Raw genomic sequence first — 19,027 nt, 5'->3', positions numbered from 1 at the left:
TATCTGAATGCAACCAGGAGAATGAATCCAAGCTGGAAAACACTCTTCAGGATATTATCCAGGAGAACTTCCCCAATCTAGTAAGGCAGGCCAACATTCAAAGACAGGAAATACAGAGAAAACCACAAAGATATTCCTCATGAAGAGCAATCCCAAGGCACATAAATGTCAGATTCACCAGAGTTGAAATAAAGGAAAAAATGCTAAGGGCAGCCAGAGTGAAAGGTTGGGTTACCCACAAATGGAAGCCCATCAGACTCACAGCGGATCTCTCGGCAGAAACTCTACAAGCCAGAAGAGAGTGGGGTCCAATATTCAAAATTGTTTTTTTTTTTGTTTTTTTTTTTGAGATGGAGTCTCGCTGTGTTGCCAGGCTGGAGTGCAGTGGCACGATCTCAGCTCACTGCAACCTCTGCCTCCCGGGTTCAAGCAATTCTCCTGCCTCAGCCTCTAGAGTAGCTGGGACTACAGGTGCACACCACCATGCCCAGATAATTTTTGCATTTTTAGTAGAGATGGGGTTTCACCATGTTGGCCATGATGGGCTCGATCTCTTGACCTCATGATCCGCCTGCCTCAGCCTCCCAAAGTGCTGGGATTACAGGTGTGAGCCACCACGCCCGGCCTATTCAACATTCTTAAAGAAAAGAACTTTCAATCTAGAATTTCGTATACAGCCAAACTAAGCTTCATAAGTGAAGGAGAAAGAAAATCCTTTATGGACAAGCAATTGCTGAGAGATTTCATCACTGCCATGCCTGCCTTACAAGAGCTCCCAAAAGAAGCACTAAATATGGAAAGTAACAACCAGTACCAGCCACTCCAAAAATGTACAAATGATAAAAAGCATTGACACAATGAAGAAACTGCTTCAACTAATGGGCAAAACAACCAGCTAGCATCAAAATGGCGGGATCAAATTCACACATAACAATATTAACCTTAAATGTAAATGAGCTAAATGCCCCAGTCAAAAGATACAAACTGGCAAATTGGATAAAAAGTCAAGACTCATTGGTGTGCTGTATCCAGGAAACCCATCTCACAAGCAAGGACACACATAGAGTCAAAATAAAGGGACGGAGGAAGATTTACCAAGCAAATAGAGAGCAAACAAAAAAGCAGGAGTTGCAGTCCTATTCTCTTATAAAATAGACTTTAAAGCAACAAAGATCAAAGAGACAAAGAAGGGCATTACATAATGGTAAAAGGATCAATGCAACAAGAAGAACTAGCAATCCTAAATATATACACACCCAATACAGAAGCAACCAGATACATAAAGCAAGTTCTTAATGACCTACAAAGAGACTTAGACTCCCACATAATATTAGTTGGAGATTTTAACACTCCACTGTCAATATTAGACAGATCAATGAGACAGAAAATTAAAAAGGATATCCAGGACTTGAACTCAGACCTAGACCAAGTGGAACTAATAGACATCTACAGAGCTCTTCACCCCAAATCCACATAATATACATTCTTCTCAGCACCACATTGCACCTACTCTAAAATTGACCACATAATTGGAAGTAAATCACTCCTCAGCAAATGCAAAAAAACAGAAATCATAACAAACAGTCTCTCAGACCACACTGCAATCAAATTAGAACTCAGGATAAAGAAATTAACTCAGAATCACACAACTTCATGGAAACTGAACAACTGGCTCCTGAATGTCGACTGGATAAACAATGAAATGAAGGCAGAAATAAAGATGTTCTTTGAAACCAATGAGAATGAAAACACAACGTACCAGAATCTCTGGGACACATTTAAAGCAGTGTCTAGAGGGAAATTTATAGCAATAAATGCCCACATGTGAAGTGAGAAAAGATCTAAAATTGACACCCTACTGTCAAAATTGAAAAAGCTAGAGGAGCAAGATCAAAAAAACTCAAAAGCTAGCAGAAGACAAGAAATAACTAAAATCAGAGGAGAACTAAAGGAGATTGAGACCTAAAAAAGCTCTTCAAAAAATCAATAAATCCAGGAGCTGGTTTTTGAAAAGATCAACAAAATAGACAACCACTAGACAGATTAATAAAAGAAAAGAGAGAAGAATCAAATAGATACAATAAAAAATGATAAAGGGAATATCACCACCAGTTCCACAGAAATACAAACTACCATCAGAGATTATTACAAACAACTCTATGCACATAAACAAGTAAACCTGGAAGAAATTGATAAATTCCAACACTTGCACCCTCCCAAGCCTAAACCAGGAAGAAGTTGAAACCCTGAATTGACCAATAACAGGGGCTGAAGTTGAGGCAGTAATTAATATCCTACATACCAAAAAAAGTCCAGGTCCAGTCGGGTTCACAGTCAAATTCTACCAGATGTACAAAGAGGAGCTGGTACCACTCCTTCTGAAACTATTCCAAACAATACAAAAAGAGAGTATCCTTCCTAAATCATTCTATGAGACCAACATAATCCTGATACCAAAACCCGTCAGAGACTCAACAAAAAAAGAAAACTGCAGGCCAATATCCATGATGAATATAGATGCAAAAATCTTCAATAAAATACCAGCAAACTGAGTGCAACAGCACATCAAAAAGGTTATCCATCACGATCAAGCAGGCTTCATCCTGGGGATGCAAGGCTGGTTCAACATACTCAAGTTTATAAATGTAATCCACAATATAAACAGAAGCAAAGACAAAAACCACATGATTATCTCAACAGATGCAGAGGAGGCCTTTGACAAAATTCAACAGCCATTTATGCTAAAAATTCCCAATAAACAAAGTATCGATGGGATGTATCCCAAAAAAATGAAAGCTATTTATGACAAACCCACAGCCAATATCATACTGAATGGGCAAAAACTGGAAGCATTCCCTTTGAAATCTGGCACTAGACAAGGATGCCCTCTCTCACCATTCCTATTCAATATAGTATTGGAAGTTCTACCCAAAGCAATCAGACAATAAAAAGAAATAAAGAAATAAAGTGTATTCAGTTAGGAAAGGAGGAAATCAAATTGTGTCTATTTGCAGACAACATGATTGTATATTTAGAACACCTCATCGTCTCAGCCCAAAATCTCCTTAAACTGATAAGCAACTTCAGCAAAGTCTCAGGATACAAAATCAATGTGCAGAAATCACAAGCATTCCTATACACCAATAACAGACTAACAGAGAGCCAAATCAAGAGCAAACTCCCATTCACAATTGCTACGAAGAGAAAAAAATACCTAGGAATACAACTAACAAAGGATGTAAAGGACCTCTTCAAGGAGAACTACAAACCACTGCTCAAGGAAATAAGAGAGGACACAAACAGATGGAAAAACATTCCATGCTCATGATTAGGAAGAATCAATATCATGAAAATGGCCATATTGCCTAAAGTAGTTTATAGATTCAACACTCTCCCCATCAAGCTACCAATGACCTTCTTCACAGAACTGGAAAAAACCACCTTAAACTTTATATGGAACCAAAAGAAAACCCACATAGCCAAGACAATCCTAAGCAAAAAGAACAAAGTGGGAGGCATCACACTACCATACTTCAAAATATACTACAAAACTAAAGTAATCAAAACAGCATGGTACTGGTGCCAAAACAGAGATGTAGACCAATGCAACTGAACAAAGGCCTTGTAGGCAACCCCACACATCTACAACCATCTGATCTTTGACAAACCTGACAAAAACATGCAATGGGGAAAGGATTCCTTGTTTAATAAATGGTGTTGGGAAAACTGGCTAGCCATGTGCAGAAAGCAGAAACTGGACCCCTTCCTGACACCTTACACTAAAATTAACTCCAGATGGATTAAAGACTTAAACATAAGACCTAACACCATAAAAAGCCTAGAATAAAACCTAGGCAAAACCATTCAGGACATAGGTATAGGTAAGGACTTCATGACTAAAACACCAAAAGCATTGGCAATGAAAGCCAAAATACACAAATGGGATCTAATTAAACCCCAGAGCTTCTGTAAAATAAAAGAAACAATCATTAGAGTGAACTGGCAACCAAAGGAATGGGAAAAAATTTTTGCAATCTACCCATCTGACAAAGAGATAATATCCAGAATCTGCAGAGAACAAAAACAGATTTACAAGAAAAAAACAAACAAGCCCATTCAAAAGTGGGTGAAGGATATGAACAGATGACACTTTTCAAAAGAAGACATATATAAGGCCAACAAACACATGAAAAATGCTCATCATCACTGGTCATTAGAGAAATGCAAATCAAAACCACATTGAGGTATCATCTCATGCCAATTAGAATGACAATCATTAAAAAATGGAGACAACAAATGCTGGAGAGGATGTGAAGAAATAGGAACATTTTTACACTATTGGTAGGAGTATAAATTAGTTCAGCCATTATGAAAGACAGTGTGAAGATTCCTCAAGGATCTACAAATAGAAATTCCATTTAGCCCAGCAATCCCATTACTGGGTATATATCCAAAGGATTATAAATCATTCTATTATAAAGACACATGCACACGTATGTTCATTTTGGCACTATTTACAGTAGCAAAGACCTGGAACCAACCCAAATGTCCATTGAAGATAGACTGGACAAGAAAAATGTGGCACATATACATCATGAAATACTATGCAACCATAAAAAATGATAAGTTCGTGTCTTTTGTAGGGATATGGATGAATCTAGAAACCATCATTCTCAGCAAACTGACACAAGAACAGAAAATCAAACCCTGCATGTTCTCACTCATAGGTGGGTGTTGAACAATGAGAAGACCTGGACACAGGGAGGGGAGCATCACACACTGGGGTCTGTTGTGGGGGGCTAAGGGAGGGACAGAGGTGGGTGGGGAGGTTGGGCAGAGATAGCATGGGGAGAAATGCCAGATATAGGTGACAGGGGGATGGAGGCAGCAAACCACCTTGCCGTGTATGCAGCAATCCTGCATAATCTGCACATGTACACCAGAACCTAAAGTACAATTCAAAAAAAAGAAAAAAAATTACAATGAATTGTAGAAAAAACAAAAGAGTGTCTTTTATCAAACTTAATAATTTTGTTGTTGTTTTAAAGAAAATTAATTCAAATTTACTTATAATAAAATAATAGAGTATGCAACAGATACAAAAAATAATTATAACAATAATTGAAATTGCCTGACTTTTTTTCAAATATTATTTATCAACAAGTTATTTGCATTATATTGTTAGACAATTTAAATAGTACTATCCAACTACTATTTTAAAAAAAAACTCTAATAAAAATGAAAATAACCATATCCATATATACTAAACAAAATTTTAAATACTCATATTAGCAGGGCATGGTGGCACAGGCCTGTAGTCCCACCTGCTCAGGAGGATTGCTTGAGCCCAGGAGTTTAAGGCTACATGCAGTGTGTTATGCACTCCAGCCACTACACTCCAGCCCGGTCAACAGAATTAGACCCATCTCTAGAATAAATAAATGAATAAATAGCCATTTTTTAAAAGTCATATTAAATATCTGAGCATTAACAAATAACAAAAGCAGAAAAATTATCATTATTTTCATCAGTTTTTAAAATAATATTTTTACCTAATACCATGTCCTGGTGTTTTGCTGAAGACTTCATTTTTCTGTAGACTTCATTTTTCTGTATAATTTTATTCTTTTTTCAATGTTTCATAAAACTGCCTGCATTTTCTTCAGTATTTTGAAATTGTTGACATCTCCAATGGATAATTCTCTGTAGACCATAGGTTTTAAATAAAGACTTTTCTCTATAGATGCTTGATAAACCGTGTGATTTCTGTTAAACAGAGAATATTATCAATGAAAATTTCTGTACTAGTAGTGATTATTTCAATCCAAATATTTTCACAGGCACTGTCTTTTGCCTCACAAAGTGCTTCTCAAAGAGCTTTTCTTCAACAAATATTTTTACAAGACAAATCTTATCAAACAAGTCATCTCTCTTTATCATTCTTTTTAATGCTTTGCCAAACTTGAATGCTGCAAAATTATAGTCCTTCTCAGTTTCATTCCATTCTGGCACAAAATATAAATTTATCTAATTAAAAATAGAAGCTCCATCAAAAGATTCTTCTCACAAGTCAAGATATTTCAATATGCAATTATAGAATTTCAAATTTAAGTCTTATACTACATTTCAGATCATAAGTTAATATGTTCAGTTCTGTCACTGGAAAAAGTTTAATGTTACAAGGTTTTGCAATAATTATAATTAGTTACAAGTTTCAACTGCTGACATTTTGGAAGCTATGTTTATTAACTACATTGATTAAATTTTTCAACTTAATTTGATGAAAATGCAATAAGAATTTAGGACTTGTTTAGATTAAATTTCTTTATCATTACAGTTAGACCTACTATAATTTACAAAGAAATTCTTCAGATTTAAATATTCCTAAAATTCATTTGATAATAAACAGTAAGAAATATATATACATGCCATCGTGTTGCAATACTTTTTAAAATTCAGACTTAACTATATCACAAAAATGTGCAGTTTCTTGACTATATATTAAAATATTTGTAAGTTCTTGTAACTACAGCTTCTACTTTGAATTTCAGCTCCTATCGTATAGAATATTGCATCACAACCAATCCCAGAGTACAAGTCTTAGTTTAATAAGAACATTGCTTTTACCACAACTCCGTGCTCCACCAAAATATATATGCATATTACCACCATGAAAAACAAATGATTTTATCAACAGTGTTGACTCTTTTAACTGGATTTATGATAATATTTGTATTTAATGTCAGTTGTCTCAGCTTTGACAAACTGAACTTCCACAGTTTTTCTTTAACTTCTATGAATTGGATGAAAATATCAAACCATTATAGGATTAAACAATCTTCTATTAAACAATTTTAAGTATCTGATGGCAGAATACTTTTTAAATTATTATAATTTAACTGATTGCAAAGTGCTGCTAATAAAACTGACATATATACAATCAGTATTGTTTCAGTATACTAGAAAACAGAATCAAAAAGGAGCAAAACTAATTTAGAAAAGTAGTTATTTGATACAAATAAAATGTTGTGCTTTCCAGAGTGGTGTACATAGACACATTCTGCAGACTTACCTATTAAATTATAGTCTTCAGGCATAATCTTCTTAAGTGAAGTATTAAATTTTGAGGCAGTTGCTAATACTGTTTCAGCATGCACTCCCCCTGCCCACAATTGGGTGTTAAATGTCCACAAATATTTTGCATAAATTACATGTGAGAATCAAAAATTGCACTACTTAATTTGTCATTTTAATGTACTTTTGATGTTTTGAGAGTTATTAAAAATTTAAAAGTGTTGGGAGAGAGAGATCCAAGATGGCTGATCACTAGCAGCTCGGGATTGTAGCTCCCAGAGAAAGTGCATAGAACGAGAGGACACAACACTTTCAGATGAATTTTCATTACCCATGGACCAGAAGATTCCCAGTGGAGGAGCCCCATGGGTCACCAGGGCGACTCTTGTGGCTGGTGTGGCAGTTTTGCTGGCACCCCAGAGTGGTGGTTCTTGGTGCAGAGTAAACAGGATTGGGTCCAGTTTTGGTTGATGTTTGGAGCTCCAGGAAGGCAGAGTCATCCATTTACCCGATTGAAGAAGGGACTCAAGAGGGAAGCCAGACGGGAGATTCCCGGGCAGAAAAGCACCACGAATCTTAATACCGCTGTTTTGGCCGGCGCAGTGGGTTGCTCAGATTTCGGCACTGGGAATCAACAAGTTGGACGTCCACTCAGAGACCTAATTTGAAAGTAGGCAATTACAAAGATGACAGGTGGATGAACTCATAATCATGGGAAGAAACCAGTGTAAAAAGGCTGAGAATACCCAAGATCAGAATACCTCTCCTTCTACAGGGGATCACAGTTCCTCATCAACAAGAGAACAAGGCCTGATGGAGAACGAGTACATTCCATTAACAGATTTAGGCTTCAGAAAGTGGATAATAAGGAACTTTACTGAGCTAAAAGAACATGTTCTAGCCCAATGTAAAGAAACTAAGAACCTTGAATAAAGGTTTGACGAAATGCTAATGAGAATAGACAACTTAGAGAGGAATATAAGTGAATTAATGGAACTGAAGAACACAATATGAGAACTTCGCAAAGTATGCACAGGTTTTAACAGTCGAATTGATCAAACACAAGAAAGGATATCAGAGGTCGATGACCAACTTAATGAAATGAAATGAGAAGACAAAATTAGAGAAGAAAGAGTAAAAAGGAATGAGCTAAGTCTCCAAGAAATATAGGACTATGTGAAAAGACCTAATTTATGATTGATAGATGTACCTGAATGTCATGAAGAGAATGAATCCAAGTTGGAAAATATTCTTCAGGATATTATTCAGGAAAACTTTCCTAATCTAGTATGGCAGGACAATACTCAACTCCAGCTAATCCAGAGAACACCACAAAGATATTCCTCAAGTAGAGCAACTCCAAGACACATAATTGCTAGATTCACTAGGGTTGAAATAAAGGAGAAAATTATAAGGGCAGCTAGAGAGAAAGGTCACGTTACCCATAAAGGGAAGCCTATCAGACTCACAGCAGACCTCTCACCAGAAACCCTACAAACTAGAAGAGAGTGGGGGTCAATATTCAATATCCTCAAAGAAAATAATTTTCAACCAAGAATTTCATATCCCGCCAAACTAAGCTTCATAAGCAAAGGAAAAATAAAATTTTTTGCAAACAAGCAAGCACTCAGAGATTTCGTCACCACCAGCCCTGCTTTACAAGAGCTTCTGAAAGAAGCACTACAAACAGAAAGGAACAACCAGTATCAGTCATCCCAAAAAATTACCAAAACTTAAAGAGTATCTCTATAAAGAAGAATATACATCAACTAATGGGCGAAATAGTGAGCTAGCATTAAATGACAATATTGAACTCATAAATATTAATATTAATTCTAAATTTAAATGGATTAAATGCCCCAATCAAAGACACAGACAGGTAAATTGAATAAAAAGTCAAAACCCATCAGTACACTGTATCCAGATCTATTTCACAAGCAACGACATACAAAGACTTAAAACAAAGGGATGGAGGAAGATTCGCCAATTAAATGGAGAGAAAAAAAAAACAGAAGTTGTAACTTTCATCTCTCACAAAATAGACTTTAATAGTAACAAAGACTAAAAGAAACAAAGAAGGACATTACATAATGGTAAAAGGATCAATGCAACAACAGGAGTTAATGATTATAAATATATATGTACCCAATACAGGAGCACCCAGATACATAAGACAAGTTCTTAATGACTTATAAAGAGACCTGGACTCCCGCACAATAATAGAGGGAGATTTTGACATCACATTGTTAATGTTCGACGGATCAATGACATAGAAAATTAATAGGGACATCTACGATTTGAACTTAGACCTGGAATAAGTAAACTTAGTGAATATTTATAGAATTCTCCACCCCAGGTCCACAGAACATACATTTTTCTCAGTATCATATTACACCTATTTTGAAAGTGATTACATGATTGGAAGTAAATCACTCTTCAGCATTTGCATAGCATTTCACAGACTTAAATGAAATATTGGTTGGCTGTTTGTTTGTTATTTTCTTCCCTTATTCCTTCCTGTCTCCATTGTTAGGCACAATTATCAGCATAAAAGAGGTTTTTAATACCTATTTTTAGATTGCATTCCAGCCCGGGCAATAGAGCAAGAATCCTGTTCTCTCTCCCTCTTTTTCTTTCTCTTTCTTTCTTTCTAAAAAGAAAAAAAAAAAGAAAAAAGAAAAAAAAAGTCACTCACAATTCCCTTTTCCCTAGCCCCCTGGCAACCACACACAAAAAAAATTTTAAAGTGTTACCAAATACTAAAATGTATAAATAGGTTTAAATTTATAACTTATGATAAGTGACAATACCACTGTAGGGAGAGCAGTCAGATCTCTAGATATCCTTTGTTATGGGGTAGGTCAGCCTCTATTCTCTGTACATTTTTGTGTGTACATCTAAGCTAAAATTCCCATTTCCCACTGACTCCAGCAACTGGTGATGCCTTCATGAATTCCATAGCATGGTCCATAGCTCAACTGGCTGTTACTTCAAGAAGTTACTTCCCACCATCATCTGAGACCAGAAGGAATGAGTTGTCCCTAATTTCATATCCTAGTACAATCTGTTTTATCAACAAGGACCCTCCCTACTATTCTTGAATGTAAGGAACCAGATACATTGCCTCCAAAAGGGTCAGGTTATTCCTACTTTTCAGATTTATTTATCATACACGTTAATGAGAGCTCTGGTCACTGCACCAGTATCTGCATAAGACCCTGGCAAAAGCTGAAAGTACAAAACAGGATGTACAAACCTATTTTTAGGTAAATATTAATAATGGTTACTGCCTTTAAAATAAAAATCCAGGACAAATAATTAATCAGGCAGACATAGGTACTATAGATGTAAGCTATAGGTAACTTGTACATGTAAACTGTAGGTTGGGTAACTGACTAATGAGAGTCAATAGTTTCAAACTGAAAAAATAATGTTCCAAAATTCGTATGTTTATTCAATAACAAAATGATAAGCTCCCATTATATGCAAGACCTATGCTAAGGGTTTCAGGTATATTCCAATGAATAAAATATGGTTATATCCATGAAAGGTTAATATTATCACCTTAAGAATTTATAGCAGTACTTTAAATCAACCAGGGCCCTGTTCTCACATAAATTTCTTTGATATGTATCAAAATAAAAGAGATATACTGAGATATATATATGACCAGTAAACAATCTGAAACTGAAATTAAGAATACCATTCCATTCACAATATCATGCAAAAGGAATGAAGCACTTGGAGCCCAGGAGGAGATCCAAGATGGCTGGTTAGGAGGAACTCGGGATTGCAGCTCTGAGAGAAAGCACAGAGGGTGAGTGGATGCCGCATTTCCAGACGGATTTTTACTGCCCACAGACCAGGAGATTCACAGGCGGAGGAGCCCCATGGGTCGCCAGCACCGCTGCTTTGACTGGTGTGGCTGCTTGGCCTGCGCCCTGGGGCAGCGACTCCCTATGCAGAGTGAGTGAGACTGAGTCCCCTCTAAGCCAGCAAGGGGGGCTGAAACGGGGAGCCAGGCCAGTGCCATGAATCTCAGAGCTGCAGCTTCAGCCGACACAGCGGCTCCGGAGGCAGAGCAGATGAGACGGTGTCCCCTCTTAGCCAGCAAGGGTAGCTGAAACAGGGAGTCAAGCCAGGAGATTCCCGGGCAAAAAAAGTGCCACTGCAAACACAACTGAACCTGGGATGGTCCAGCTCTGTGGAGGAGGGGCATCCTCCATTACGGAGGCACCCTGCAGTTCCCAGGGCAATTTGCCATAACCAAGGCAACCCACCACTACAGAGACTCCGTCACTACAGGGGTGGGCCAACATAGCAGAAGCAGTTCTAACTACACCCATATTAACAGGACTGCAGGGAAGTTCACATGGAAGCTGGGCGGAGCCCACAGCAGCTCAGCGAAGCCACTGCAGGCTGAGTGTGACTAGGCTGCCACCTTCTGGGCAGGGAAAATGGCAGACGCACAGGGGAAAATCATAAAGCCCCAACTCCCTGGGACAGAACACCGGGGGGAAGAAAAGGGGGTTTATGAGTCCTGCTGCTTCAGACTTAAAATTACCAAATTCAGAAAGACAGCAACTACAAAGTTGACAGGTGGATAAATCCAGAAAGATGGGAAGAAACCAGTGCAAAAAGGATGAAAACACCCGAATCCAGAATACCTCTCCTTCTACAAGGGAGCACAACTCCTCACCAGCAAGGGAAGAAGGCTAGACGGAGAATGAGTGTGATGAAATGACAGAACCAGCTTTCAGAAAGTTGATAATAAGAAACTTCCGTGAGCTAAAAGAACATGTTCTTACCCAATGCAAAGAAACTAAGAACCTTGAAAACAGACTTGATGAAATGCTAACGAGAATGGACAACTTAGAGAGGAATATGAGCGAATTGATGGAGCTGAAAAACACAACACGAGAACTCCGTGAAGCATGCACAAGTTTCAACAGCCGAATTGACCAAGCAGAAGAAAGGATATCAGAGGTCGAAGATCAACTCAATGAAATAAACCAAGAAGGCAAGATTAGAGAAAACAGGGTAAAATGGAATGAACAAAGTCAACAAGAAATATGGGACTATATGAAAAGACCTAACTACGTTTAATAGGTGTACCTGAATGTGACGAAGAGAATGCATCCAAGCTGGAAAACACTCTTCAGGATATTATCCAGGAAAACTTCCCCAACCTAGTAAGGCAGGCCAATATTCAAGTCCAGGAAACACAGAGAACACCACAAAGATATTCCTCTAGAAGAGCAACCCCAAGGCACAAAATTGTCAGATTCACCAGGGTTGAAATGAAGGAGAAACTACTAAGGGCAGCCAGAGAGAAAGGTCGGGTTACCCACAAAGCGAAGCCCATCAGACTCACAGCAGATCTCTCAGCAGGAACCCTACAGGCCAGAAGAGAGTGGGGGCCGATATTCAACATCCTTAAGGAAAAGAACTTTCAACCCAGAATTTCATATCCATCCAAACTAAGTTTTATAAGTGAAGGAAAAATAAAATCCTTTGTGAACAAGCAAGTACTCAGAGATTTCATCACCACCAGACCAGTTTTACAAGAGCTCCTGAAGGAGGCACTACACATAGAAAAGAACAACCAGTACCAGCCACTCCAAAAACACACAAAATGGTAAAGAGCATCAACACAATGAAGAATCTGCATCAACCAATGGGCAAAACAGCCAGCTAGCATCAAAATGACAGGATCAAATTCACACATAACAATATTAACCCTAAATGTAAATGGACTAAATACCCCAATCAAAAGACACAGATAGGCAAATTGGATAACAAGCCAAAACTCATCAGTGTGCTGTATCCAGGAAACCCACCTCACATGCAAGGATACACAAAGGCTCAAAATAAAGGGATGGAGGAAGATTTACCAAGCAAATGGAGAGGAAAAAAAAGCAGGAGTTGCAATTCTCATCTCTGATAAAATAGACTTTAAAGCAACAAATATCAAAAGAGACAAACAAGGACATTACATAATGGTAAAAGGATCAATGAAGAAGAAGAGCTAACGATCTTAAATATATATGCACCCAATACAGGGGCACCCAGATACATAAGGCAAGTTCTTAAAGACTTACAAAGACACGTAGACTCCCACACAATAATAGTGGGAGACTTCAACACACCATTGTCAATATTAGACAGATCAACGAGACACAAAATTAATAAGGATATCCAGGACTTGAACTCAGACCTGGAACAAGCAAACCTAATAGACATTTACAGAACTCTCCACCCCAAATCCACAGAATATAGATTCTTCTCAGCACCACATCACACCTACTCTAAAATTAACCACATAATTGGAAGTAAATCACTCCTCAGCAAATGCAAAAGAACGGAAACCATAACAAACAGTCTCTCAGACCACAGTGCAATCAAGTTAGAACTCAGAATTCAGAAACCAACTCAGAACTGCACAGCTTCATGGAAAATGAACAACTTTCTCCTGAATACTGACTGGATAAACAATGAAATGAAGTCAGAAATAAAGATGTTCTTCGAAACCAACGAGAACAAAGACACACCATACCAGAATCTCTGGGACACATTTAAAGCAGTCTCTAGAGGAAAATATATAGCAATAAGTTCCCACATGAGAAGAAAGCAGATATCTAAAATTGACAGCCTATCGTCAAAATTGAAAAAGCTAGAGGAGAAAGATCAAAAAAAACTCAAAACCTAGCAGAAGACAAGAAATAACTTAGATCAAAGCAGAATTGAAGGAGATAGAGACACGAAAAACACTAGAAAATATCAATAAATCCAGGAGCTGGTTTTTTGAAAAGATCAACAAAATAGACAGATCACTAGCCAGATTAATAAAAAAGAAAAGAGAGAATAACCAAAGAGATGCAATAAAAAATGATAAAGGGGATATCACCACAGATTCCACAGAAATTCAAACCATCATCAGATTATTACAAAAAACTCTATGCACATAAACTAGAAAACCTGGAGGAAATGGATAAATTCCTGGACAGTTGCCTCCTCCCAAGCCTAAACCAGGAAGAAGTTAAAATCCTGAATAGGCCAATAACAAGGTCTGAAGTCGAGGCAGCAATTAAGAGCCTACCACTCAAAAAAAGCCTAGGACCAGATGGGTTCACAGCCGAATTCTACCAGACATACAAAGAGGAACTGGTACCATTCCTACTGAAACTATTCCAAATAATCCAAAAAGAGGGAATCCTTCCCAAATCATTTTATGAGACCAACATCATCCTGATACCAAAACCCAGCAGAGACTCAACAAGAAAAGAAAACTACAGGCCAATATCCATGATGAACATAGATGCAAAAATCTTCAATAAAATACTGTCAAGCTGATTGCAACAGCACATCAAAACGCTTATCCACCATAATCAAGTAGGATTCATCCCGGGGATGCAAGGCTGGTTCAATATACGCAAGTCTATAAATGTAATTCACCACATAAACAGAACGAAAGACAAAAACCACATGATTATCTCAATTGATGCAGAGAAGTCCTTCGACAAAATTCAACAGCCCTTTATGCTAAAAACTCTCAATAAACTAGGTATCGACGGAACGTATCTCAAAATAATAAAAGCTATTTATGACAAACCCACAGCCAATATCATACTGAATGGGCAAAAACTGGAAGCATTCCCTTTGAAATCTGGCACTAGACAAGGATGCCCTCTCTCACCACTCCTATTCAATATAGTACTGGAAGTTCTAGCCAGAGCAATCAGGCAAGAAAAAGAAATAAAGAGTATTCAATTAGGAAAAGAGGAAGTCAAATTGTCTCTATTTGCAGACGACATGATTGTATATCTAGAAGACCCTATCACCTCAGCCCAAAATTTCCTGAAACTGATAAGCAACTTCAGCAAAGTCTCAGGATACAAAATCAATGTGCAAAAATCACAAGCATTTCTATATACCAATAACAGACTTAAAGAGAGCCAAATCAAGAACCAACTGCCATTCACAATTGCTACAAAGAGAATAAAATACCTAGGAATACAACTACCAAGGAACGTAAAGGACCTCTTCAAGGAGAACTACAAACCACTGCTCAACGAAATAAGAGAGGACACAAACAGATGGAGAAACATTCCATGTTCATGGTTAGGAAGAATCAATATCGTGAAAATGGCCATAATGCCCAAAGTAATTTACAGATTCAACGCTATCCCCATCAAGCTACCAATGACCTTCCTCACAGACCCGGAGAAAACCACCTTAAACTTCATATGGAACCAAAAGAGAGCCCACATAGCCAAGTCAATTCTAAGCAAAAAGAACAAAGCGGGAGGCATCACACTACCGGACATCAAACTCTACTACAAGGCTACAGTAATCAAAACAGCATGGTACTGGTACCAAAACAGAGATATAGACAAATGGAACAGAACAGAGGCGTCGGAGGTGACACAACATATCTACAACCACCCGATCTTTGACAAACCTGAAAAAAACAAGCAATGGGGAAAGGATTCCCTGTTCAATAAGTGGTGTTGGGAAAACTGGCTAGCCATATGCAGAAAGCAGAAACTCGACCCCTTCCTGACACCTTACACTAAAATTGACTCCAGATGGATTAAAGACTTAAACATAAGATGTAACACCATAAAAACACTGGAAGGAAACCTAGGCAAAACCGTTCAGGACATAGGCGTAGGCAAGGACTTTATGACCAAAACACCAAAAGCATCGGCAACAAAAGCCAAAATAGACTAATGGGACCTAATCAAACTCCACAGCTTCTGCACGGCAAAAGAAACAGTCAATAGAGTGAATCGGCAACCAACAGAATGGGAAAAAATTTTTGCAGCCTACCCGTCTGACAAAGGGCTGATATCCAGAATTTACAACGAGCTAAAAAAGATTTACAAGAAAAAAACAAACAAGCCCATTCAAAAATGGGCGAAGGATATGAACAGATACTTTACAAAAGAAGACATACATGAGGCCAACAAACATTTGAAAAAATGCTCATCATCACTGGTCATTAGAGAAATGCAAATCAAAACTACATTGAGATACCATCTCATGCCAGTTAGAATGGCGATCATTAAAAAATCTGGAGACAATAGATGCTGGAGAGGATATGGAGAAATAGGAACACTTTTACACTGTTGGTGGGAGTGTAAATTAGCTCAACCACTGTGGAAAACAGTGTGGCGATTCCTCAAGGACCTAGAAATAGAAATTCCATTTGACCCAGCAATCCCATTACTGGGCATATATCCAAAGGATTATAAATCGTTCTACTATAAGGACACATGCACACGAATGTTCATTGCAGCACAGTTTACAATAGCAAAGACCTGGAACCAACCCAAATGCCCATCGATGATAGACTGGACAGGAAAAATGTGGCACATATACACCATGGAATATTATGCAGCCATTAAAAACGAGGAGTTCACGTCCTTTGTAGGGACATGGATGAACCTGGAAAACATCATTCTCAGCAAACTGACACAAGAACACAAAATCAAACACCACATGTTCTCACTCATAGGTGGGTGTTGAACAAGGAGAACACATGGACACAGGGAGGGGAGCACTATACACGGGGGTCTGTTGGGGGAAGGGGGGACAGCAGGGGGGTGGGGAGTTGGGGAGGGATAGCATGGGGAGAAATGCCAGATATAGGTGAAGGGGAGGGAGGGAGCAAATCATACTGCCACGTATGCACCTATGCAACAACCTTGCATGTTTTTCACATGTACCCCAAAACCTAAAATGCAATAAAAAAAATTAAAAAAAATAAAAATAAAAACTTGCTACAAATTTATAGTCATGAAGACAGTGTGATATTGGCATAAGATAGACATATATAGATCAAAGGAGCAAAATTAAGAGTCCAAAAATATCCTTTATGTATATAGTTGATAGGGTTTAGCTGTGTTCCCACCCAAATATCATCTTGAATTGTAGTTCCCATAATTCCCACATGTTGTGGGATGGACCAGTTGGGAGGTAATTTAATTATGGGGACCATTACCCTCACACCATTCTTGTGATAGTGAGTGAGTTCTCCCAGGATCTGGTGATTTTATAAGGGGCTTTTCCCCCTTTTGTTCAGCATTTCTCTCTCTTGCCACCATGTGAAGAAGGATGTGTTTGCTTCCCCTTCCACCATGAATCTAAGTTTTCTGAGGCCTCCCCAGCTATGCTGAACTGTGAGCCAATTAAACCTCTTTTCTTTATAAATTAACCAGTCTTGAGTATGTCCTTATAGCATCATGAGAAGAGACCGATGTAATATCAATTTAGTTTTGACAAAGGTGCCATTTCCAGTGTTTTTAAAGGGTTCGTGACCTTTCTAGGCTCAGTTTGTGTTACAAATTGAATGCAGAACCCGCCACGCTTCCCTACGTTAAAAATACAGAAACCAAAATATTATGATCCCTTGAAAAGCTAACAGAACATGTTCTACTGATCTCCAATTTAAGAATCATTCGAGAGTATCCAGCGCACGCAGTCTCCGGCTCCAATTTCTACGCTCACCGGAAGACGGAGATTCTCTTTCCTTTCCTAATGCAGCCATGACTCGTGGTCCCAAGAAGCATCTGAAGCGGGTGGCAGCTCCAAAGCATTGGATGCTGGATAAATTGACCGGTGTGTTTGCTCCTCATCCATCCACCGGTCCTCACAAGTTGAGAGAGTGTCTCCCCCTCATCATTTTCCTAAGGAACAGACTTAAGTATGCCCTGACAGGAGATGAAGTAAAGAAGATTTGCATGCAGCGGTTCATTAAGATTGATGGCAAGGTCCGAACTGATATAACCTACCCTGCTGGTTTCATGGATGCCATCAGCATTGACAAGACGGGAGAGAATTTCCTTCTGATCTATGACACCAAGGGTCGCTTTGCTGTACATCGTATTACACCCGAGGAGGCCAAGTACAAATTGTGCAAAGTACGAAAAATCTTTGTGGGCACAAAAGGAATCCCTCATCTGGTGACTGATGATGCTCGCACCATCCGCTACCCTGATCCCCTCATCAAGGTGAATGATACCATTCAGATTGATTTGGAGACTGGCAAGATTACTGATTTCATCAAGTTTGACACTGGTAACCTGTGTATGGTGACTGGGGGTGCTAACCTGGGAAGAATTAGTGTGATTACCAACAGAGAGAGGCACCCTGGATCTTTCGATGTGGTTCATGTGAAAGATGCCAATGGCAACAGCTTTGCCACTCGACTTTCCAATATTTTTGTTATTGGCAAGGGCAACAAAGCATGGATTTCTCTTCCCCGAGGAAAGGGTATCTGCCTCACCATTGCTGAAGAGAGAGATAAAAGACTGGCAGCCAAACAGAGCAGTGGGTGAAATGGTCCCTGGGTGATATGTTAGATCTTTATGCGTAATTAAAAGTTATGTGGCATGATAAAAAAAAAAAAAAGAATCATTCGATAAAGTCAGAAATTATTTGCACTTAGAAGGTAAATCCATTATATCATATTTAGTTCTAAGTGTGTACAACAGATGATTTCTTAATAAATATCCACTTAGCCACTCACAAAAAACCTCCCTAATCCCTTTCTAAAGCACACTGATCTACCCATGGAATGTTGAGTGCTCAAAGTCTGTAAGACTCTCACATAAGCATGTGCATATCTTTTCCCATCTATTATATCACATGTTTACCCGAAGTCTGTTGTTTACTTCCATTGCATTATTGCAATTACATTATTTAATTAAATGTTATCAGTGAATCAGTGAAATCGTGAAGTAATGACCACCAAAAATCCTTTTTTTCCAAAACAGTAACAAAAACGCTTTAAAAAAATGATCAGAAATCAACCTTTTTATAATTCTGAAAATTAAAGATTTGCAGTAATTCAGGGTACACTTAACTAGAAAAAAAATGTTGAATCACAGTAAAAAGAGAGATCTTTGTGATATTTTAATTTGTTCTATTTCCACCTCCTTCTCCTTCA

At 38.2% G+C, this 19,027-nt stretch overlaps 1 protein-coding gene across 1 annotated transcript; it reads left to right on the top strand.

Annotated features, from left to right (window-relative positions):
* The first annotated feature begins 17,605 nt into the window (after window positions 1–17,605).
* On the top strand, window positions 17,606–18,492 carry LOC105718390 (small ribosomal subunit protein eS4, X isoform-like). Its single transcript, XM_012454040.2, has one exon. The coding sequence runs from the start codon at window positions 17,625–17,627 to the stop codon at window positions 18,414–18,416; it is 792 nt and encodes a 263-aa protein (XP_012309463.2). The 5' UTR covers window positions 17,606–17,624; the 3' UTR covers window positions 18,417–18,492.
* The last annotated feature ends 535 nt before the right edge of the window (window positions 18,493–19,027 follow it).

Source organism: Aotus nancymaae, unplaced genomic scaffold, assembly GCF_030222135.1.
Source record: "Aotus nancymaae isolate 86718 unplaced genomic scaffold, 86718_ANA_hifiasm-v0.15.2.pri h1tg000008l, whole genome shotgun sequence".
Taxonomy (NCBI): domain Eukaryota; kingdom Metazoa; phylum Chordata; class Mammalia; order Primates; family Aotidae; genus Aotus; species Aotus nancymaae.
The sequence above is the reverse complement of the archived record's forward strand: the minus strand, read 5'-3'. Positions and strand labels throughout refer to the sequence as shown.